Source organism: Schistocerca nitens, chromosome 1 (assembly GCF_023898315.1).
Source record: "Schistocerca nitens isolate TAMUIC-IGC-003100 chromosome 1, iqSchNite1.1, whole genome shotgun sequence".
Lineage (NCBI taxonomy): Eukaryota > Metazoa > Arthropoda > Insecta > Orthoptera > Acrididae > Schistocerca > Schistocerca nitens.
In genome coordinates this window covers 424,416,712-424,442,992 of record NC_064614.1, presented here as the reverse complement: position 1 = coordinate 424,442,992, position 26,281 = coordinate 424,416,712, and the positions used below count along the sequence as shown (strand labels likewise).

The following is a 26,281-nucleotide window of genomic DNA, read 5'->3' as shown; positions in this document are numbered from 1 at the left end:
CTGTACTAGTCCTCTGTTGTACATACAGATCTCTCTTTTTGTTACATGATATTTTTATGCCATTAGTTAGCCACTCTTTCCTTTTACTACAGGTTGGTTTGATTTTAATCTGTCTTTGGAGGATTGAAGCTTCAAAATGTTTAAGGAATAACTTCAGGAATGAGTTGAACTTCTCATTCACTGTGTCAGCCTGGTATACTTCCTCCCATTGTTCATGGCATAAACTATTTCTGAACAAGCAAAGTAGATTCAGCACTTATTGATCTAACACGTTTAACTTGGTTACAATGGCCATGTGTTGTTTTTCTGCTGGCAAGTTCTAGGGTTGTCATTTGACCGTCGTGATCAGACAGACCATTTGTTACTGCCCGTGTCATCACTTCATTGTAATTTGTGGGATCTAGGAACAGATTATCAATCAGGGTCTTGCTATGCCCATGTACTCTTGTTGGGAATGAGATCATGGGGAGCAGATTGAAGGTTAACAGTAGTGATTCTAATAGTTTCTGGTTGTTATTTTTTGTGAGTAAGTTTATGCTACAGTCACCACATACTATGACATTACTATTGATTCTATAAAGTTTAGTAAGAACTGTTTCTAGCTGAGAGAGAAATTTTTGAATGTCTCCCATAGGTGACCTGTAAACTGTTACTATGATCAGGAACTGTGTTTCAAGCTCTAATTTGACAGCACAACATTCAAAGTGCTGTTCAATACAGTATTTAGAGACATCTATAACTTGTGACCTAATAGTATTGTGTGTGTAAATTGCCACTCCACCTTGTCTTAAGTTGCTCCGACAGTAGGAAGAATCAATTTTATAACTATTTAAATGTAGCTGATTAATTTCTGTGGCTTCCAAGTGATGTTCAGTTAAGCAAAGCACATCAGGAATAATTCCATCTGTGTCAGCTGTTTCTTGCAGTGAAAGCAGCAGCTCTTCTTTTTTATTCAAAAGACTTCTTATATTCTGATGAAATATTTTTAAACAATATAGCTTATCAATTGAATTTTTAACTGGTTCCTTAATGTTAGTTTTCACACAAGTTAAATTATCAAAAGGTACAACATTTACACTGTACTCTCTTCTGTTCTTTAGCCTAAACAAGATCTTATGTGAGTGCTGTCTATTACTGGAATGTGTTGCTGTGGAAAAAAAAATCACTATTTTTCTTTTCTGTGGTTGGCGATGAAACAAATTTTGTCATTACTGTTGAATTTGTAGTAAAACTGTTGCCTGTGCTTCTTTCAATTAGTTTTTGTGCTAGGAACCTTTTCCCAAGACTGTTCAAATGGAGCCCATGTGAGGTGTGGAATCTTCGAACAACACCACTTACATCTAGAACATTTACATTTTTAAAATGTTTACATACGTTTGAGAGCTGTTCATTTGCAAGTTTGATCTCTCTGTTCACGCAAGATGACTGATGTAAGTCGTACCTCTGTGCAATGTTTACATATATTACATTTGTGTGTCCTAGATAACACAAGCACTTCTTTAGTTCTTGGCAGGCTACTGATGTTTCATTGCGGTACACGTCATTAGAGCCGCCGAGTAGTACAATGAAATCCTTGGATGACAACTTACCAATTTCTTCTGAATGTATATATGTACATATTTGAGAGAGAGATGCTCCAGGCTTGACAAATCCTGTTGCCTTCACAGTTTCAGCAGTTTCATTTATACGAGAAGCAATCTCTCGACCATGACTATCGGCAAGAATCACAAGCTTCCTCGGAATACCATAATGCGATTTATGTTGACAGATGGTTTTCGGGACAGGAACAGCAGCATCACACGGAACTTGAAGATCTCCTTGTTGAAGTTCAGAAGCGGTAGTGCTTCCAGGAAGAGTTACTGCAGCATTCGATGATTGAGAATGTTCTGTAAGAGCTTCAAGAGCATCATCATTACTGTCTACTGTCTACATCGAGCCCAGTTGAAATATCGTGCGAAGTATTGAACGACGACCGGCTGCAAGTCCGAAATTTGTTTGAACAGTCAATTCGCCGGGAAAATTTTAAAATTCACACTTCAAATCTGTTTGTTAGCGGGATATTTGTGGCCCTGCTTAGTATATCAGTAGGCCAACATGTATTACACTTCCACGTTTTTGTAAACTTCTCATTTCCTTTCAATGAGCTGTCCACCTTTGCACATCGAAAGTGGAATTTTGTTTCACATTTTACACATGCTATACCACTTTTAGCAGTTTTCCCGCTTTTTTTACAGTTGGTATCATATTTGTTACCGCTGGTTCTAATATCATTATCAATTACAAGATCACTGTTTGTTTTATACTCACATTGATTGTTATTGGTATATTTGCATTTCAGGGTGTGTACCTCTTTTAACAGCATAGCAATAATTTCGACTTTGCAGTCGCTCTTCTGTAGTGCTTTGTCTAGGCCATATTCATTACATTTTCTGCAACACCAGAGTTTTCATCTTGGATCTGCCTTTACACACGCGAAATGGTATACAGTTTTACAGTTTATGCACGTTATGCCCTTCACGGGGCATACAGTAATACTTCGCATCCAGAGGCAGCTTAATGTTACTGCATTTTGAGACAATTTAATATCTTTCAACCAATGCCAGTTTCCTATGTTTCTGGCAGCATCAGTAAAATCATCATCTTACCATGTACAAGCCACACAGTCACAAAACAAAACAGTTCACATGGAAAATGGCTAAGTCTCACATCTGCCATTCTCAGCATATACAGCCACATCATAATCTGTGGCAACACTTTTACCCTGTTAATGGTCATGATGCGTTATGGCAGCAACATATTATCATACCAGCAATATGTACTATACATAACACTGTAAATAATACCAATTAAACATTATATGTGGAAGTATAGGACCAGCAGCGCAGTACAGATTGACTGGCAGCACTAGATGCTGTCCAAAGGAGGTGTTAGTGTCACTGTCTGCACTGTGACCAACATTTGTTATGTCCTTGTTATGCTAGGTGACAATGGCCTTTCTGTGGTAACTTCTCTTGTCTTGATGAGTACAACACTGGTGTATATTATTTGTTGCACACTAGAGAACTATTGCATTATGAGCTAACAAGACTGTACAACAAAACGCACAAAATGTTGTGCAAAATTCATCCAAGTTCTTTTAAAGACATATGTTTTATAGGAATGAGAGCTTATTATTACTTTAAGGAGTAAGTAATTTTAGATCAATCAGGTGTCTAGCAAACTTTTATCTTTTATGAAATTTGTATTTTGGATGTAGGGGAGGGTAAATAATTAAATAATTAGTCAATTCTTTGGTATGGTTGAAACTGGTAATGATACACTTTTTTCAAATTATGCATCCAAATATAAACACCACGCTCAACAGCAATCCTTTTGTCCTTTTATTTGGGAACATTAAAATTCATTGTCACTCTCAATTTTGAACACAATCACGTACAAATTAAGTTGCCAAATAGAAAACTGTATACAGAAGTAGCAGCCAGGATGGCACAGCAGAGGCAGCAGAATCCCTTTTGTGATACTTAAAAGATTTTAATTGCAACACCCAAGTCAGGGATGAGAACCAACAACGAACTAGGGCAATTAAACCACACCCCAATTACCACCCTGCAAGGTTTAAGGTTATACGTGTTTTGCAGTGTACTTAGACATGTGACCCTCATCAATTTCATGTACACGTAAGTATTACCTCATATGGAGACCAACAACTAAACAGAGTGAGCCACTTTAAGCGACATAAGATATATCGGGCATTAGGTCAATTACAATTCAGAATTGTCTTAAGACCCGTAAAAATGAACTGCAAATAACAACCACTGATAGATTAAAAAGAGCAAAACAATCACAACAATACTAATAGTAAAGAGACTTCATCTCCAGCTGGATACCCCAGTGACTGCCCTACTTAACAACTTCAAAAGCCAATGACCCCCCCCCCCCCCCCCCCCAAATAAATCTAATCTGGGCACCCACTGCAGCACAAACAATTACTCAAACATTGTGATGAAATAATAAATAAGAGCACCAACACCCAGCAATAAATTGGAAAAATTTGCTTAACTAGGCCCACTCAATTCTGGATGCGCTGTAATATAACCACGAGCAATGTCTCCCTATTACAATTTACTACTACACAAATTTAGAAATACTTGCAACCCAAGGTAAGCCCCTTCAACGAATGTGCTTATATGGGACTCAGACACCCACTCCTCATGAATGTGACTAACACTGACAGACTTGTACATGGAAAAATTTGTCAACAATGTATCATCAGCACTTCACTGCCTGCACACCTTGTTGGGTGAGGCAGGTAATTGAAACCAACGGTGGATGGACCTGATACTAGCCTCATTTCTGATGTGAAATTTTCCTCATCACACATTAGTCCACTTTATATTACAACATTTGATACAACTGTGTGTTTGTTAATTGGAAACCCACTTTGTGAAGGCACCTGGTGATGATGCTCCTTCAAGAATTGCAGAGTTCGACATTGTCGTGTTTTTCTGCTGGTGTTAGCTGTTGTTAAGAGAATACGAGCAGCAGAGACTAAGAATTTATCATGCTTGGTGATTTGTGGTACTTGCATACTTGAGAGGAATTTGTTCAACATTTGTTTAGCTGTAGTTAGCATTGCTCTAGTCGTTCTTCAAATATTTATGTGGTTTTAAGTGCTGTGCTGATTAACCTGACACCTATTACCGTATTTACTCGAATCTAAGCCGCAATTTTTTTCCGGTTTTTGTAATGCAAAAAACCGCCGCCGGCTTAGAATCGAGTGTAAAGTAAGCGGAAGTTCTGAAAAATGTTGGTATGTGCCGCCACTACTAACTTCTGCCGTGGAATATATGTAGCGCTACACAGGCATGCTTTGCAGGTACAAAGATAAATACTGGCGCCAAAACCTCTGCATCAGTACATAAATTTAAAAAAAGGTAGAAAACGAGTTTTTTTTTCTCCGACCCGAGTTTCGGCCACTGCATTTTCATACATTATCCAACGAAGTAAATAGAAATTCCGTATTGTCCATTTTCGAATGTAGCAGCCTTTCAAATATTCGTAGCAACAAAAATAAATTTCTTCACACAAAAATACCAACAATGACAAGGCTTTAGGATTGTTGCACGATTTGATACCCTGGGGCTCGTTAAGATTTCATGTAACGGCACCTATTGCTTCGTGCAATTCTGTGGAGTGCTTGTTGGTGTTAGTGAACCATAATGAAGTGCTTTCTTTCATTACAGTGCAAAATTCAAGAGGGGAGTTATTTCTTCTGCAGAACAAAGTTCTTATCGAGCTGCAGGTCTGCGATACGGGATTGATGAGAGCAACGTCAGGCGATGGCGACTGCAGAGAGACAAATTATTTTAATGTTCAAGTAGCAGGAAAGCATTTAGTGGTCCAAAGTGTGGTCGGTATCATGCACTAGAAGTGATTTTAAATGAATTTGTTAAGGAACAGCGCCAGAAATTCCTACCTGTGAACGCCGAAATTTTAAAAATTTAGGCACATGAAATTGCTAGAGAGCAAAAAAATCGAAAATTTTAAGGCCAGTCGCAGCTGGATTGATCTGTTTGCCGTCAAATTATACGCTTGTCGCCAAAGGAAAGAAAGACGTAAGTGTTCTTACATCAGGGGGTGAAAAACAGCGGATGTCAATCATGCTTGCTTGCACAGCAGTGGACCCACATTCATTGTTTTCAAGCCAAAGACTTTATCGAAATCGGAAGTGTTTCCAAAAACTGTAATTGTACGAGCAAACTAAACTGGGTGGTTTTTGGAGGACATAGTGCGCGAGTAATACCAACAGACTGCGTAAACCATGCAGCAACAAAGAATCGAGTGATAGTGATTCAGAATCATGACTGATATTTTAAACATTTCGTATAAGATGTACTACAAACCTAATAAAACTTTGTTTTAAATTTCACCACTTAATTTCCAAGTTATTTTCATTCTTATTTTATAAGTATTGCTACTCTGCATTGCACAGGATAGAAAAGCGTGGAGATCTGCATCAAGCCACTCTACGGACTGAAGACAACAGCATACATTGCATTTGAAGTCATCACTAAAAATCTACTACGAAAATCTGACCTGCAAGACTATTGGGATATGGCTGACTCTACGTTCTGAATTTTTTCCTACCTGTGACAAGGGATGGTTGCAAATAAGAACTTTCATGAATCGTAACTCACATGCAGTATTCACTTCACCATAAAAATAATACGAATGTAAACATTATGCCATGTATTCTTTCGTGTTTGCTGCTATCTCATTTAAATCATGTCTGCCTAATAAATTATGAAACTAGAGTCAGACAACAGCAAACGCGGAAGAATAGAAATATCATGTTATATTTATATTCGTATTCTTATACTGAATAGTGATACACTCAGAAATGAAGCACGGCAACTGACTAGATTTTTAAATCTAAGATGACTCTAATTTCTGTGCAGAATGTTATGTATTAAAAAGGCGTCTGCAAAGATTTTCAAACGGAGAAAAATTTTCGCGAACTTCTCGTTCAGAATATAGCAGGACACAGAACAATAATGCATTTTCAGCTTAGAGTGACGTAAACACCTATAACAAAGAACGGCACTTACCAGATCAAAGCAAAATAAGCAATCGATTCAAAACAGACGAAGCACGTGAAAAAGGAAGGGTACCCGTATAAATACGCACGGAGCGCCTTACGTATAGCAAAGCTTAACTGCTAAGCTTACGACTCAAACCAAACTGCTGTAGCTGTATCATCCATTCGACCTAAATTGAGTCGCATGTTACAATGGACCAACTTTGTTTCGATTTGGAGGTGCGGTCTAAAACTTTTATCTCCCCATGAATTACGAGTCTCAAATTTCAGGTGCGGCTTAGATTCGGGAATTTTTTCCTTGATTTCGAGTCTCATGTTTAATGTGCGGCTTGGATTCGAGTAAATACGGTAAGTCTGGTGACAATATTATTGTGTTAATACTTGATGGGCATCATATTTCATTTGTATCAGAAGGTTATTTGGATCATCCTACTTGAAAGCAGTAACAATGGAAAAATGCCGTTAATGGCCTCTGACAAATGTATTTTAAATTTTATTTATTGATTTATTACTAATTAACACCTAGCCTAACACACGTAAAAATGACAAAAGCACAAACAAGTCAGTTTGAATCGAAATAGAAATAGTGTCCTGATATGAGAAACTCGAGAAAACACTCAGTATTTACCAATATAAAAACAGGTAAAACCTAAAATAATAATCTCTTCCTTATTGCCTCTCCAACATATTCTTCGGAAGCCCATGTATAGCATTCAATGCACTGTGCCCATTTCTCTACGTTAGTCTTCACAGAGATAACCATAGCAGACAGACTCTCAATGACTGGAAGATTATGTTATCTGTGTTTTTCTTTTTCAAGAACAAAACTTTCATTTCTGTCTCCTTTAATTCTCCTACAGCTTCCTTTTCTTTTAATTGTTTCAAATATTCTCAATGTGGAGAATATGTTTGCTAGTGAACAGATTGAGAATGTGCTGATTTTGCTACAGGTGGTGCTCTTGATGTGACCTGCTGATTTTGGGAGCTGACTGGATACCATTTGGACTCATATTTTCTCTTTTGTTTGTGTATTGTATGTCAAATTCCTGGCATATTGTAAAGTCATCTATCCATTTCTGGTCACAGTGAGGTTGACCACTGCATCTGGAAGCTGCTCCGTGCACACTGAAACCATGATACTGGACGAGTACTAGGATGCTATCTCTCACGGCCTGTTTATGCTGACAAATCCTGGCAGTAAATGACTGTCATATACCTTTCTGTTATGATACACACTGAAGTCCCAAAGAAACTGGTATAGGTATGCACATTCAAATACAGACATATGTAAACAAGCAGAATACGGTGCTGCAGTTGGCAACGCCTATATAAGACAACAAGTGTCTGGCACAATTGTTAGATCGGTTACTGCTGCTACTATGACAGGTTATCAAGATTTAAGTGAGTTTGAATGTGGTGTCACAGACGGCGCATGGGTGCTGGGACACAGCATCTCTGAGGTAGTTACGAAGTGGGGATTTACCCGTATGACCATTTCACGAATGTACCGTGAATATCAAGAAGCCGGTAAAATATCAATTCTCCAACACTGCTGCGGCCGGAAAAAGATCCCGCAAGAATGGGGCCAACAATGACGTGACAGAAGTGCTAACCTTCCGCAAATTGCTGCAGATTTCAATGCTGGGCTATCAACAAGTGCCGGCATGTGAATGATTCAATAAAACATCATCGATACGGGCTTTCGGAGCCCAAGGCTTATTCGAGTATCCTTGATGACTGCACAACATAAAGCTTTATGCCTCAACTGAGCCCATCAACACCAGCATTGGACTGCTGATGACTGGAAACATGTTGCCTGGTCGAACGAGTCTCGTTTCAAATTGTATCCAACAGATGGATGTGTATGGGTATGGAGACAACCTCATGAATCCATGGACCCTGCATGTCAGCAGGAAGTCTTCAAGATGGTGGAGGTTCTGTAATGGTGTGTGGGGAGGGGGGGGGGGATGCAGCTGGAGTGATATGGGACCACTGATATGTCTAGATACAACTATGATAGGTGACACATACGTAAGCACCCTGTCTCATCATCTGCATTCATTCATGTCCACTGTGCATTCCAAAGGACTTGGGCAACTTCTGCAGGACAATGTGACACCCCACATGTCCAGAATTGCTACAAACTGGCTTCAGGAACACTCTTCTGAGTTTAAACACTTCCACTGGCCAGCAAACACCCCACACATGAACATTATTGAGCCTGTCTGCAATACCTTGCAACGGGCTGTTTCGAAGAGATCTCTACCCCCTTGTACTCTTTTGGGTTTATGAACAGCCCTGCAGGATTCATGGTGTCAGTTCTCTCCAGCACCACTTCAGACATTAGTCAAGTCCATGACATGTCGTGTTGCGGAACTTCTGCTTGCTCACAGGGGCCCTACATGATATTAGGCAGGTGTACTAGTTTCTTTGGCTATTCAGTGTATATCAGTGTTTTATCACGTTCGGGATACCTCCGCTGTATTCATATTATGCTTGCAACACATCAATTGACTATAAAAAAAAAAAATTAAAAAAAATTGTATCAAGTGGAGTTACCAGTGGTGCGAGCTGTACACAACCGAAGGTACCTGAACTTATTAAGACATGCAAACAATTTTGTTTTTTCAACTTACTAGACCCAGTGCCCGACTGTTCATCTTGGAAAACTGTTGTCCAAAAACTGGTGTTGATCGAAACTAAAGTTCTCTGGGCCACACCACACAGTAATCCCATGACACAATTAAGTTTTAGTTGTACATTTTTCAACTTTATTATAAGTACAGAAAGCATGTTCCTCAATGTCGAGCTTACTGGTAATCAGATCATCAACGTAGCACACATGGACCCTTTGGGTGGTTACTGATAATACCTCACAATGCATTGAATTCAAATTTGTACTGATAATTTGCAGCAGCAACACGATGAAAATTGGCAGACCTCATGTGTCTGTTCATGCCATTTCATAAAAATGTGATCTTTTCCATGACTGAAACATTATGGAAGACATATATGATAGCATTTTTTGAAAAATGTCTGCTATCATCACAAGTGCTGTGTTGAGACCATGCGCCTACTCAGCCAGCAACCGACAACACAGCTGGGTTACATGGGCACGGGCCTTACAGCACCAGCTCTTCATATCGCAGGCAAGCGAGGCCCTGTGGACCTTTTCTTCTCTGTAAGCCACGTGACTGAAGGTAGAAACTGCAGTATCCTGGCACCCAGGCAGTATTTACACTGGTACCTGGACTATGGTCGAGTAGTTTGCGCTGGGGAGTTTCCTGCACCAGGCACCAACTGCAAAAGCACTACCACAATCAGGGTCTCACTCTGGAGCAACTGCTATGATGATGCAACCACCCACATTGAGCTTCACCTCCAGGAGATGTCAGCTACGGACCTACACCATCCATGGCCTCTGCACTGAAGAGACATGGCCTCCAACATCGGGACCAGCAACTGGAAGTTGTATTATTTGTCTTTGGGGTACATCGACAATATGCCAAACTTAACCTTTTGTGTATTCTTCTGGGACTTGAACATCTACACATCCCTTCTAGAATTTGATCGTGTCCTGCTTAGTATATGAACATAACTGGAAATGGAACTTCGAACTTTCAATTTACCGGGACATTTGCAGGCCTTCAGGTTTCAGATATTATTATTGTTCATCCAATATTCAAGATGTGACCTGTTTTCAGTTATTGTGTTCCAAACTAACTCCCATCAGATAAGATTGTTTATGTGTATTGCAAACATCATATTCATTTTATACCTGGGCATTTTTCCTGTGCTGCCTCTGGTGTACATATCAAACAGAATATCAGAATTAATGACAAATTATTATCCAGTGAGAACAAGATTTAGGACAGCCGAGATAAAGATGGAAATACCAATAATTTCAACCAAGAGGGCATAACAGGCAAACCCTACATCACGCAGATAGAAGAAGAAGAAGAAGAAGAAGAAATACATAAATACCATTTAAAAAATCTACGCTACAGCTTGGACAGAATCATGAGTGTAAAGAAACACAGTTTGCGTATAAATTATTGTAATTCTCAGTGAGGGTAAGCACTAAGTATCAACAGAAGAAAGTACGAAGGAAAATGGAATCTCTGTATACAGTTATGCTCAGAATATTGTAAGATTATGAACAACCTGCCCACTAGTTACATAGATTGATAAAATTACAAGAGGTATATTTAAGTGTCATGTAGTTGACAGGTTGCTGCAGGATGGCCAGATAAGGTCACTACATAAGTACTGTGGTGAGCTCCAAGTTGCTGCAGAGAGCAGGAGAAGAGGTGTGGAGCAGGGCAACAGACCACTGGGCAGAAGCCACCTGGAGATCCCGCAGCAGCAAGACTAAACTGAGTCACTGTGTGGGTATGGATGCTAAGCAGTATGGTGAGATTCTGGCTGCGTTAAAATTAAAGCTTCAAATATTCACCTCAAACACAAAATTCACTACCAGACAAGCTACAGAAAATCTGAAAACAGTATTGAAATTGAATAAAGAGATGAGTTCAATAAAATTAATACAACATTTATACAACAAATATTATGAAATTATTAACATTGATGTATAAAAATGTTTATAACTACAGTAATAAAAAATACAGACACACTACATATGTGTATGACACACAGATGGAAGATCGTGATGTCAGCCATAAAATGGCTACATTTATGAAACTGTTTTATATAAATTATTTAACAGTTATAAACACAGGGCCAAAACAATGAGTTCTCCACAGATACATGAGAGATTAGCATCAGTATCAACGAATTTGGTTCCTCAGGGCCATCATGAACAAAGACATTAACTTGCCTACATTCCTGTAGTTTCAATTTTAGTATACAATATTTAACTAACAACCTGATTTCTGCTATGTATAAAATTTAAAAATGTAGTTTCAGGGTGCAAATTAATTGTAGATGTATATCCTGTACATTTAAAATGAGTATATTCCAGAAGATTTATGAATTATTCAAATGGTGGTCTAGAAACTAAACTGACTTCTGTAGTACTTATGTAAGGTTTAGCAACCAGGGAGCCACAAGTGTTCAGGTGTGTTTGGTGTTAGGAATATTTTAACGTGCAGTGATTTGAGACATGTTAAGACATTCTGTTGCACATCAAATTGTGGTTTACGGAACATTTGACAGTGAGTGCTTGTGTAGCAAACAGACCGTGATATTTGCTATGGTGAAATGGGTAATGCATATACACTTGAATGAACTTGTTGATTTTGATGCACTGTACAATGTCTTTGGCTTACATTGGTCATTGCCTGTGAATGCTTTGCTAGGCCGGTTATATTTCATTTGTTTCTCTGTGTACAATATTAGCTTGCGTAAGGCCACCACTCAAATAATCTTCTATTTAACAAACTGACAGTGAACTTTTGTCCTGTGACTAGGCTCCATTAATATCCTGAAAGATCATTTCATTGTTTTCTTTATTTAAATATTTTTATAATCATTTGTATGGGTTTTTTATGTCATTCGCTGACTGTTCATTAGGTTGGCCATATGATTAATTGAAGTTTCTTAAGGGCACAATGCAACAGCACACAACCAAACCTCTATGTCAGCAAACAAGCCGTAAACACATGTACTCAACCTATGGTGGTTAGATCACAGTGAACTGATTTCAGGTGGTGATTGATCTCCCAATAATTATCTGTCATGTTAAACCCCAGTATATTCCACCATAATTTTGTGTCTGTCTGTGTATGTATGGGGGGGGGGGGGGGGAGGGGACTGTACACCTTGAGGGATATTAAGTAATGAACTATTATAACGGTATAAGTAAAAGGATAGGTAATATTGCTACACACATAAGAAGCAGAGATTGACTCTTAGAACATCCATTCCTTCAATGATTTTTGCAACATGTATCACTTCCAATGCTGAGGCACATTACTACATCTTGGCCTTCAGAAAATAGTGGTTTTGACTGTGTACAAGGCACTAAGTTTTATCTGATAGTTAAATAAAATTATGGAAAACTTCTACTTACCGTCTGGCAACAAATGTTAGTACAAACTAAATGACCTTGAGCATGCAGAACAATACATAAATCAACAGTGGAATGCTAACAACAGAAAACACTTTCTTACATACCCAAGAAGTTATGAGTGGCAGAGATGGCAGTCAATAAGTCACAGATATTGGAATATCAGTCTAAAAATAAAAAGAAAAAACAAAAACATATATGAGATAAAAACAGGTAGCAACAGAAGGAGAATATGAAAGCAGAAGTGGGACAAACAGGAAAATACATAAGCGTGGATTATTTTGCCATTACTTTGTCAGTATACGTTTCTTTCATCTTTACTGATTGCATTTCCATTTCGGAGATTCCTTCCCATAGATGGTTTGACTTTATCAACCCATAAAAATACACTAATGAAACAGCAACTGCAGTTGGGCTGTACTTTTGCAGTTCAAAGAAAACAGGAAATATCATTTTTAGTAGTATGAAACAGTGGTTATCATACTTAATTTATTATGTTCAATAAAAACAACACAATGGGATTGTTTCTCCCTGACTGCAGCTGAGAGACAGGTGAAGGCAGCTTGAAGGAATACAACATGTGGCAATGAAGAAACCAGATTGGTATTTGTGTGCATTTCCAGATTCTTCTAAGACAAAGAAATGAGTGGGGGAATAATCTTGGGACTAAAAAAAATAATTTTCATGCCCCTAGTGGTTAGTCTGGATGTGAACCTTCTTATAAAGGGGTCATGTGTCCGAGCTCCACCAGAATTGTACTGTGCTCTAAAGCGGAACAGTGTGTTAACATCAAATTCATCATAAAACTTGAAAAACCCACCACAGAAACTTATGATTTTCTGAAACAAGTTTATGGTGATAAGTGTCTATTTCATATGATCGGGTCATCCTTCCACTTAGAAAACTGAAAATGGGGAGACGGTCAGCAGAATTGTCTGAGAAGACCACCACCTGAGCATTTGAGCAATTCCAGAACTTGCCTGCATCAATAAGGAAACCATTAGACAGATTCTGCACGATGATCTAGGCATGACAAATGTTTGTGCTTAAGTGGTGCAAAAATCCTCACAAATGAGCAAAAGTGGCATCGACTGAACTACTGCGCTGACACTCCCAAAAACAATGAAAATAACTATGTGTGATGAAACATGAATATTCCAATAAAATCCCAAGACTAAGTGACAATTTTCAATATATGAGGGGTTTGTATTTGTATTTATTTATTTATCCTGTGGATCACATATTGTACAAAGTACACATGATATAGGACAAGTCATTATTCTTAACAAATATGTAGTTTGGAGGAAAAAAAAAAAAAATAGGCAATGGACTGTCATTTAAAAAAATGTACACAAAATTGTTCATTGATGAATATAGTAACTTCACATACAGAGAATACAAACAATTTACATGGGGAACTAAGAAACATGTAGGCAATGTAGTGCTACTTTAAATTTACACAAATAATCACTGAGATTACAGAATAGTGAAAATGTCAACTGGAAACACAACAGAAGGACAATGTCATTTAAAAACTACATTAAACATGAAATTAACATTGAGATTTCACAGACAATTAAGTTTTAATACTAACAGAATGTGTACTTGTACATTCAAAAAGCGAGTTAAAAAATTTTGGGAAGTGAAACTGAAACATAGTTGTGTATAGTAGAAATTAGGTTATTATTTTGCCTACAGAATGTTTTACTCTAATCACAGTATTTTACAAAGGAACTTTATAATTTTTCATTTCCAGGAATTATTGTACTGAATAGAAACAGTGCTTTGTCAGAAATGCCTTTAGTTTATTTTTAAATATTGGATCTGGAGCAGTTTTTATTTGTTCTGGAATTTTATTGTGTAATACGACACCCAGATGAGTTATATATTTTTGGTATGATGATGTCCTTGAAAAAATTTGATGGATATTGGATTGCCCTCTGGTATAATGAGCGTGTATATCATTGTTTTGGATTAATTTGCCTGTTCTTGAGAGGTATTCCCTGGTGAATAGGATTGTTTCTTAAATAGGGATGGGATGCTTAGAACATTAAGTTTTATAAATTGACATTTACAGGATTCCAGCTTTTTGAGGCCACAGATTATCCTCAGTGCTCTTTTTGGTAGTTTAAATATATTTGTGCTGTGATTTGAATTTCCCCAAAAGATGATTCCATAGCGGAGTAATGAGTGGAACTGCGCATGGTATGCTTGCATTAGTGTGGATTTACTTGTAGTAGATTTTAGTATTCTTAGTCCATAGCACAATGATGAGAGTTTCTTTGATAAGTTGTTTATATGTGTGTCCCATTTTAAATTTTGTTGGACCCATAGACCCTAAAATTTTGTTGCATTTACATTTTCAATTTTATCATTATTTAACTTTACTTGGATAGTTTTTTGATTGGATGTGGGAATTAGATGGAAGTTGATACATACAGTTTTCCCACTATTAACAATTAGGCCATTTTTGTTAAACCACTCAGAAAGTTTTTTCATAGAGTTATCAGATATTGTCTGAAGGGATTCAGGGCTAGATCCAGTCAACACTATGCTTGTATCATCAGCAAACAGGGTAGTGTTTTGTGGGCTCATACGTTCAACAAGATCATCTATGTAAATGAGGAAAAGTAATGGCCCTAGAACAGAACCCTGGGGAACACCATATCTTATTGTTCTTTCCTCCGAAAGGAAAACTGTGTTATTTATTTTGTTCTGTACATTAATATCGTATTGAAGTGATACCTTCTGTCTGCGGTTTTGTAGGTAAGAGCATAGCCAGTTGTGAGCCACACCTCTTATTCCTCTTCTTTCCAATTTAGCAAGCAGTATTTTATGATCTAGTACGTCAAAGGCTTTAGAGAGATCTAAGAAGATACCTGCTACTATATTATGTTGGTCAGTTGATTTCAGTATGTGGTCCAACAGTTCAAAAATTGCTGTCTGGGTGGATAAAGATTTACTAAAACCATGTTTTGAATGCTGATTGGTGCGTGGTATTTTATGAAATTTATAAGCCTGCCATAAAAAAGTTTTTCCAGGATTTTTGAAAAGATGCTTAATATGGACAATGGTCTATAATTGGATACTAAATCAGGGGAACCTTTCTTTAGTAATGGTGAGACTTTAGCTATTTTGAGAGCATCTGGAAAAATGCCAGTTTTTAATGATTGGTTGTAGATGGTTGATAATGGCTTTACTATGTGGGGAGCACACACCTTTAATATGAGGTCAGGTACTTCATCATAGCCACTAGACATTTTATTGCGTAACAATTTTATTATGTTCATAATTCCATCAGGGTTTGTTTCATAAACAAACATTGTAGCATTAGTGCTGTTTGACGTATTGGTGGAATTGAAGAACGATACCTTGCAGTTTGCCTGAATGAGATCTTCTGCTAGTGAGGTGAAATATTCATTGAACTTGTTTACAACTGTGTATGGATCTGTGACCTTAGAGTCATTAAGTGTTATAGAAATGTTGTATATATTGATTGGGTGACTGAAGGTCAGGCTGTCAACTGAATTTATTAAGTAACTGTTCTGAAGAACCTCCATGAATTTGTTTGACAAAGGAGACAAGATATGTGGAAAAATCACTCATAGATTTTTCATCAGGATGAAGCACCGGGCCATACCGCAGTGTCTGTGAAGAAGTGTTTAGCAAAAAACAACATTCCAGTGATGGAACATATAACGTATTCACCTATGTGATTACATTCCTTCCAAAAACTGAAGTCTGCACTCAAAGGAACCAGGTTCAAGTCCATGGATGCAGTGAAGGAAAAGCCTCCTCAACAGCATAACAGAAAAAGACTTGCAGCACTACTTCCAATACTGGAAAATTCGCATGGAGCGGTGCAGGAATTTGGGAGTGGGCTACATTAAAAGGGACAACATTTCAGTAGTGTAAGTTTTTTCAATAAAGAGAGTGCAAGTCCAGTTTCCTTATTGCCACACCTCTTATGACACCAAGTTCATTTACTTCTATCAGTTACAGAAACCAAACAAAAATAGTAAAGCAGAGGCACAATATAATTACTCAGATTGACACTTTATGCATCAGTGAGGAAAATCTTTGTAAAGGACAAAACCATTAAATATACTGCAATTTTTATTAAACTGCTGAAAAACAGTATATATTCCAGTTAGAAAAGTGAGTCTAACTATTATGATTCTTTCCAGTCCAGCTGCTTCTTCATTTATCCCTCTAAACTTCATTACCCTCAAATGTGAAGTACTCACTGCCAGGCATTTCACATTAGTTTGTAGAATATGCACGTAGAGCCAGATATTAAACGAAGTGTTCTTCATGAGGGAACTAAATGAACAGAGATACTATCCATTTCTTAAGAGGAAATAAGCAAATAACACTTACTGACTGAACAGTGTTGCTCTTAGTAGTCTTAATGTCTTTTCTTTCAAATACAAACCAACTTTTCAGGCAGGATCTCAAGTACAATCCTTGTTTTGAAAGTTGCTGGATCTAATTACTGAAGTTATGTTCGAATTAAATAAGAGAAACTGTGCAGTTATCATTTTCTGTGATCTCTTCATACTGTAAAAATTTTACCCACAAAAGTGAAGTATTCTATCATTAATTGAATCATGTTTGTATATGGTTCAAATATAAAGTAACGTTAAGCAAAGTGTCATGTCAGTGTTATTTCTGTAGTAGTGTCAAATTCAGAAAGTTTTAACAATTACATCTATATTCTACAAGCCACCATGAAATGCATGGAACAGAGCACTTTCCACCATACAAGTTATTAGGGATTTGTCCCGTTCCATTTGCACATGAAACATTGGAAGAATGATTGCTTAAATGCTTCTGTTGCAAGTGTTGTAATTAATCTAAACATGTCTTTGCACTCGTGCAGAACTGTAAGATGGGTCACACAATCGAGCAAGACAACTTGAGGTTATTTGGAAAATTTCTTTACTACAATTATGAACTCCATACATTGTCAGCCACAATTTACAGAGCTTTTTGAAAAAGGTCAGTTTTTCTAATGACAAGAGTGTATGATTAAGGTGTAAATTTGACAATACCAGGCAGAAAACATTGCACACACCTTAACAAGCTTAGAACTGGTACACAGCAAAGAGCTACTCAGTAATCTAAAAAATAATTATGTGAGATAATTCATCAAACACTAAGCAAAATCCCATCAATAAAAAATCCTCATTGCTTTGAGAGAAACAAAATTAAAATTAAATCAACATATTGGAATACTGATTTAAAAAAACGTGAGTAGTAAGACCATCATATGAAGCACAGGATGACTCCACATCTTGCAGAGGATTCCTCAAAGATTATGAAATTCTTATACCATAAGCTCAGTAAATTTATTGCATTTGTGATGAATGATAAACTCCAACTTCAATTTAACTGTGATTTACACAACCACAACGTAAAACAACATGTAGTGTAGACAAGAAGTCCTCATACCCTGTTTATTATGTAGGATGGTAGCTATGTTACTTCTTGTCAGTTGTTGGAATTCATGATTAAATGTATTCACAGTCACAGTCTAGTTTTAATTAGTAGCCAAGGCGAGCAGTCATGGTTACACTATGGAGTGGCGCATAGTCACAAGTATGTGGGTGCGCAAAACAACACACACAGCACGCAATGAGACAGATAATGGAAACATTCTAGGAAAGATTTAATAAGGTTCCACTGTGAAAGACAACACTTCTGGACTGGGAAAGACATGCTTTTGCTTGTGGCAGTATTAAAGACAGGCCACAGAGTGGAAGGAAGAAGACATGAGAAGAAACATGTTCCGGTGTCTCTGCTTGGATTGAATAATCTCCTATGAAGATGACATGTATAGTGCTACGGTATTTGGTGTACCGAGGGCAAGAAAGCGAGATCACATGAAAAAAGACCTTATGGTCAGATCTTTTCAATTGATGTTTGTGGACGATATCAGATACAGACCGAAAAGATCACTTTTTAGCATTCTGTGCTTTGTTAACTCCATTTCCAAATGCAGTGAACCGTCCAAAGCTTATGTTTCCAGAGTTTCCACATGAATGTGCCCTTTATCGTAGGTCATGTGCTAAATATTGTCATCTGGAACAAAAAGAGCCTCAGTACACAGCGGAGTTAGAAAGGAACCTGTCTCTCTGGGGGGTATGGGGACTTCTCGCCCATCCTGTACGCAGTTTCTATGTAGATGCGGCTTATTAGTGTTGGGTTTAAAGAGAATTTCTACAAGCTTTTGGTAGACATCAAATAAGTTTGTAATCTATTCAGATTTTTAAAAATAATTAATATCTTATTACTGTTCCATAAGTTATCTGAAAAAATTATCTAGAGGCAACAACTGGAAACTACTATTAGAAGCAAGACAAGTTCATTATAATCATGCCTCTATTCTTAGAGCATGTTGCTAAGTGATTCTTCAATAATTATCAATGTAAACATGTAAACATTAAGCATGTAGTAGCAGATAAACAGCAATTACTAAGTATAACTGAGGAAGCAGCAGTAGCATTCTAGAAAATAGTGGTTATCTTACTTCATTATGTTCATTTTACCCTATGTAAGAACAAATAAAATATAATAGATTAGTAAGTGTTGATTTTAAGTACTGTAGACTAAATTAATGTTTTACATCTACATCTCTTGGGTAAAATGTACCTTCACTTCAACCAAACCTGTAATGATCCTCTCCTCCACAAAATGATATACAGAACACTATGAAACAATGACCATATGATTAGAAAAACTTTTTCGTTTTTTTTTTCCCCCAATTCATGTTTAATTATAGTGTGTTGCCAAGAAAAATGGCAGCATTTTTTCACTACTGTTGCATAGGACATGATATCCTGGGGCTAGACAGTAACTTTTTTTGTGAGTGTTAAAGACCGCAAGCACAAGCTTCTTCAAGAAACTTGACATTCTTACACTCAGACTGGTATACTTACTTTTCAGTTTAATTTGCAGTCAGTAATACTAATGTTCACATAAACTATAAAATAAGCAACCACAGCACAAAGTGTGTAGCTGTAGACTTTCCTGGTGTATAATACTGATGAAAGCTCTGGAAACCAGAGAGCTTTTCTTCATAGCACACTAAGTACCACTTTCTACAAAGAGCCCATATCCTTGTATTGTATTAAGAGTGGATATCCTTATACTGTGGGAAAAGTCTAACATGTAGATTGTAGACATACTATTGTTGAAAATCAAAGATCACCTAAAACTGCAAAATTAATTTAAAATGTTTATCAGTCAGTCACATTAATTGTCTTGATTTTGGCATTTCGGATCACTATTATCATTACAGAGAATGATGTTGGTTAAAGTACGAATACAATTTTACAGTCAAACTACTCATCCTCTGCTTACTGAATAACAGAAAATGTCATAGGTTTTTGAATCAGTTGCTGCCAGTTATAATTAAATTTTATAGACTCAGGAACTAAAATTTGCTAGCTTGGGGAAAAAATACGGTTACTGTTTACAATTCCATCAATGTAAATGTTAGCTGAGACGTCTCTCTACTGGATGTTAAGATGTCTGACTAGAAATCGTTACAAACTTTCTGCAGTAACACATACCTCCACTATAAGTACACACTTGACATATTAAATGGAGACTAGTTCTCCATATCAGAGCACACTTACAAAATCTGTGGGTATCATCATTATAGAGCTGAAAATGAACTCTGAATCACATTTTCTGTTCACAGCAATAAAGGTATACAACAGGAACATCTACAGGTGAACTGCAGCTGAAATATCTAAAAGCAGAATGTGTGTTAAATAGTTCACTGATTTTTTTCTAACTAGGGTATTAATTTTATGATGGTTTGAATTCCATAAAATATAATGATTCCAGCTCAACATGCTGGAGTTGGCAGTCATGTGTGCAAGAGATGTGCTTGTTTGTGTGTACAAATGGTTTGTATCTCTCTTTTACTGAACAAAGCTATGTCCAAAAGTTTTATGTAAGAGTCTTTTAATTGTGCCTGTTTGCAACTTAATGTGTCTTCTATACGGTACGTAGCAATCTGTGTTTTCCTACATTGTTGATAATTTACTATTTCTGTGAGATGTTAAATAATAAAGCAGAAAACTATGTGATTGTGGAATAAATACTGTGTGTTTCTTTTAGTTTTTATGTAGAGATTTACAAACAGAATTTATAAAAGTACATTTTTAAGAAAGTGAATATATTAGGTTGAAACACATTAATTATAAATTCCTCAGTTACAGAGACAGATGAAATAAATACAAAAGAGTGACACTCAACCTGGTGCAGGTCTTTTGATGAGATAATATTCTGGCATTTCAAAAATGGAATTATGCTTTTCATTTATTTTTAAGCTCTTTCTTGTCTGGTCTCAGAGATTAACTGAGTTGTGCTCCAGATCATAGTATCGCAGAAAAATAGAATATAAATAAAATCTGGAGCTACTACTTCGTAAGCTATGTAAGCACTCTCACACAGCCAGTTTTAGAGATCCAATTTTAATACAGTGAATATATTTTTACAACTTTGTAAGAGGAAGGTTACAAAGTGGAACAATGCATACAATTAATGTAAAACCACAGGAGTATTGTTATCATCTTAAATGCTACAAACTAACAAAGGAACAGTTTTATGACTTAATTCTTTCTGAAAAAGATAAGATAATTTCAGCTTTGTACAAATCACTTTATTTTCAGTTGTGGTTTCAAACTGTGCAATGCAAGCTTTCCTTTGGCTAACGCTTTAACAGCAACTTAAAATGTCAAAAGAAACTGAAATTAACACCTCCTGAAGTGTGTAATTTCTGTACGTACATTAAGATTCCCATAAAACTTTTAATCACATTTACATGCATGAGTAAGACTTCTGGCCGATATCAACTGTATCATTATCAGAAACAAACATTTGTTGTTATGTTTTTTTTAACTGTTATACCATCTCTCCAAACTTTCAAATGCTTAACTACTCCACTATTTTTAAGAATAACTTTTTGTTTTATGCTGCCACAAATGGCAAAATGTTGTTATCTTTCCTTTGCAAGAAAACAACACTTGTGATAACACAAGAAAACAGGAAACAAGGTGAACAAACTATCAAAGATCAAAATTTAGTAATATTTTGTTTACAATGTTTTGCTTTGTGGTGGGACTAATCTGAGAATTAATATATATATATAAACACACACACACACACAGGGCTATTACAAATGATTGAAGCGATTTCATAAATTCACTGTAGCTCCATTCATTGACATATGGTCACGACACACTACAGATACGTAGAAAAACTCATAAAGTTTTGTTCGGCTGAAGCCGCACTTCAGGTTTCTGCCGCCAGAGCGCTCAAGAGCGCAGTGAGACAAAATGGCGACAGGAGCCGAGAAAGCGTATGTCGTGCTTGAAATGCACTCACATCAGTCAGTCATAACAGTGCAACGACACTTCAGGACGAAGTTCAACAAAGATCCACCAACTGCTAACTCCATTCGGCGATGGTATGCGCAGTCTCCAGTTGTATGGTATGCCTCTGTAAGGGGAAGGCCTGCAGTGAGCGAAGAAACGGTTGAACGCGTGCGGGCAAGTTTCACGCGTAGCCCGCGGAAGTCGATGAATAAAGCAAGCAGGGAGCAAAATGTACTACAGCAGACGGTTTGGAAAATCTTACGGAAAAGGCTAAAGCAGAAGCCTTACCGTTTACAATTGCTACAAGCCCTGACACACGATGACAAAGTCAAACGCTTTGAATTTTCGGCGCGGTTGCAACAGCTCATGGAAGAGGATGCGTTCAGTGCGAAACTTGTTTTCAGTGATGAAGCAACATTTTTTCTTAATGGTGAAGTGAACAGACACAATGTGCGAATCTGGGCAGTAGAGAATCCTCACGCATTCGTGCAGCAAATTCGCAATTAACCAAAAGTTAACGTGTTTTGTGCAATCTCACGGTTTAAAGATTACGGCCCCTTTTTCTTCGGCGAAAAAAACGTTACAGGACACGTGTATCTGGATATGCTGGAAAATTGGCTCATGCCACAACTGGAGACCGACAGCGCCGACTTCATCTTTCAACAGGATGGTGCTCCACCGCACTTCCATCATGATGTTCGGCATTTCTTAAACAGGAGATTGGAAAACCGATGGATCGGTCGTGGTGGAGATCATGATCAGCAATTCATGTCATGGCCTCCACACTCTCCCGACTTAACCCCATGCGATTTCTTTCTGTGGGGTTATGTAAAAGATTCAGTGTTTAAACCTCCTCTACCAAGAAACATGCCAGAACTGCGAGCTCGCATCAACGATGCTTTCGAACTCATTGATGCGGACATGCTGCGCCGAGTGTGGGAGGACTTGATTATCGGCTTGATGTCTGCCGAATCACTAAAGGGGCACATATCGAACATTTGTGAATGCCTAAAAAAACTTTTTGTGTTTTTGTATGTGTGTGCAAAGCATTGTGAAAATATCTCAAATAATAAAGTTATTGTAGAGCTGTGAAATCGCTTCAATCATTTGTAATAACCCTGTATATATATATATATATATATATATATATATATATATATATATATATATATATATATATATATATATATATAAAGATGATGTGACTATATATATATATTTCAACATTCTTCCAATGAACGAATTGTGACTGGCATTCCACAACATCTTAGTTCAATGTTGGTGGTACAGAATTCTGCATATTAACAAGTAACTTCAGAATTCTGAACCACAATCAAATGCTCCATCAGCACAATATCAATAACTATAATCAACAGCAAGATTATATTCATAGCTTGTCAGGTGAACTGGGTGGGACCCCCTTATGTTTTTCTGCTATATGATTAACAAGGACATGAACCTCTTCATAATGTGGGTTTAATTCTTCTTTCACCTTGTTTAACCAAGCTGAAACCTTGGGGCGATTGTCTTGTGGATTATATCCTGCCATTTCTGCAACACAAAAATTGTCAGTGAGATATATTTAACACATGAAGTATTGTCATAAATTGAAAACATCGTGACAGTGTTTCAATAAACATTACCCATAAATGATACAAACTGTCAGACTGTAAACATAATGTTAAACCCTTAAGATACAATGGTTTCTCATAAAAACTAAATTATATTATGTCCCTCAAATGACACTAAAAGTAGCAATCACAGAAACAAAGATTTCCAAATACATTGTTAACATGCATCATTATGCTTTACTATTATTTCAGATTGATACAATACAATGAAGAATTTATAGGGCACTCAAACTTATGATTTCCTTAATTAAGTGTATAGAGGAACTGTAAAGTGAACAGGTACTAGACAACAACAAGCAAAAAAAGAAATAATCTAAAACATTTAGCAATAAGAAGGTTAAACTAGTGGGGCAAATGCCAAGCCAGGTAAGAATTGTCTAACTGGACTGTACATCAACAAATATACACTGTAAGCCACTGAACTTCACCTGTATTTGTAATTTTCTGTTCTATTTACATAGGAAACAACGGAAAATAACTGTCTATATGTGTCAGTATATGTCATAGCTCTCTCATGAAGGGTATGTGATGTAATATTTATAATGGTGCCCTGCAAGATGTAACATGATCTTACTCAAACATCAGATTCCCTTTAATTACCCAAATTGCTTAATGATAACATTGCTTTGAGAATGTTTCAGACAATATGAATGCTTGTGAAGAGATTTAGTATTTTGCATAACATCATGAAACAACACATCAGCATTTCAAAGCATAGTCAAACATTTTTTTAAAAAAAAAAGAGGTTGTGCTTTCAAAAAAACAAAAGTGAAGACATTAATCTGTTTCTCAATCGCAATGTCATGATTCACAAATAATTTATGCATCGATGGAGAACAATAAATGTGGTCATCTCCAGGAAACCAGACTTTTAGTTGCAAAGCAAGAGTCTATATAGCAAGGAATAAATACAGTGTTGGTGAAAAATATTGATTTTTAGATTTTTGCTTCATTTATTGGAGGGAACCAAGCACTAAATGGTTGAAGCACTCACAGCACTTGCATCTCCAACAGAATTCTTCAAAAGGCCTTTCCAATCACATTATGCATGCAAACTAACAACTATTAAAATTGATTTTCCAGTAAGTCAGAAAAGTTAGTCTTTTGATTTGTAAAATACGCAGAAAAACCCATTTAAAAATTAGAGAACTCTACTTTTTGTAGAACTTATTCTCACCTTAATTTCTACCAAAATACATAACAAAATAAAAATGTTATATTCCAAACACTGATATTATTTTATGTAGATGAAACACTTCCTTGCTCAAATCCAGTAAGTTCCCCTGGAGCTTTTCAATACTCATGACCTTTTCCTACTACACAACAGCAGCCCAGTCCATTGGCATCAATTAATCAGCAGTTCTCACAGAAAAGCAAGTTTCACTGTTGCGCCATCCAACACATTCTCCAGATTTGTCAGCTCCACATATTTTCTCTACCAAAAACTGAATATGCACCTAAGGTGCTCGAAGTTCGACTAATGTGGAGATTCAGATGGCTGTGACACACAAATTCCAGAAAAATTTTCCAAGAAAATTCACGAAAGGCAAGGAGAGATCCAAAATTCTGGTTGAGCAATGTACTGTACTAAATAAATGCCATTTTCAACAAATAGACAACCCACATGCACATTTCTTTCATTTTGAATGTGTTTTTATTCTTTAATCCAGGAACGTATGGAGCACATTGTGAACAGTGAGAGGATTAGTGGTCCTATAATGTTTCCCTATGGCATATCCAGTTTCACTTCTGTTGAACATTCATCATCCAGTAATGTTTAATGATAGAACTGTGCATGTTGCACAGTTCTATCATTAAACATTACTTCAAGATTTTCTAATATTTGTGAAGCTTTACCATGTGATCATATTGTCGCTTCCTACTGACAGTACGACAGCCTTGAAGATCTTTCAAAAGCTAAGTACACATAATTTACCTGTTCATCTACACTCTCTCTTTTCTAGCGAGAGTGTAACAGTCTGTTTTCACAACATTCTCATAATAGTACTATCCAATCAAAGTGGGCCTTTGCTGTGTTTCATTCCTTACCTAGTAAATATTTCTTCAGAGGGCAATTTATGGGGTGTTTAGGCTGTGTTTGCAGGAATTTAACTGAATTTTCTGAGTTGTTCTTTGAAGTTAGATATTTGTGACTATTTATCAGTCCAATCAAACACACAAGCTCTCCATAGGAACTAAAAAACTAAAGAAATTCAAATAATCATGCAAAAATATTTCACATTCTCAGCATTTGGAAAAGTCTGGAAATCTGACACTGCAGTAAAGAGAAGAAAAAACATCTACATCAATACTCCACAAGCCATCTTGTGGTGTGTAGTGGATGGCATTTCATGTACCACTGTGAGTGGCCCCCTTTCCTGTATCAGTCATGAATAGTTCATGGGAGGAACAATTGTCAGTAACCTTCCCCATGGGCTCGAATCTCTCTAACTTTATCTTCATGGTCTTTTAGCAAGCTATACGTAGGAAGAAGCAATAAATTTGATGAAAACCAAACAATGGAAAATCCAGGATGGAATGTAACAATACGAGAGAAGGAAAGTTGCTACTCACCATACAGCGGAGATGCTGAGTCACGATAGGCACAATAAAAAGATTCACACAATCATAG

At 36.9% G+C, this 26,281-nt stretch overlaps 1 protein-coding gene across 14 annotated transcripts in view; it reads right to left on the bottom strand.

Moving 5' to 3' along the window:
- The window catches only part of LOC126250272 (glutathione S-transferase theta-1-like), a 320,818-nt gene that overhangs the window by 51,646 nt on the left and 242,891 nt on the right, over window positions 1-26,281 (bottom strand). For 5 of the 14 annotated variants that reach the window (XM_049951556.1, XM_049951555.1, XM_049951554.1 and 2 more), the window contains one exon: window positions 23,225-23,569. The exons of 5 other annotated variants lie outside the window; for them this stretch is intronic. In XM_049951556.1, coding sequence (XP_049807513.1) covers window positions 23,406-23,569 — 164 coding nt within the window. In that variant the 3' untranslated portion in view covers window positions 23,225-23,405. Of the gene's footprint in view, window positions 1-12,733; window positions 12,794-23,224; window positions 23,570-26,281 lie in introns of those variants that run through there. 4 more of the 14 variants (XM_049951548.1, XM_049951549.1, XM_049951547.1 and 1 more) reach the window with 1 other exon arrangement.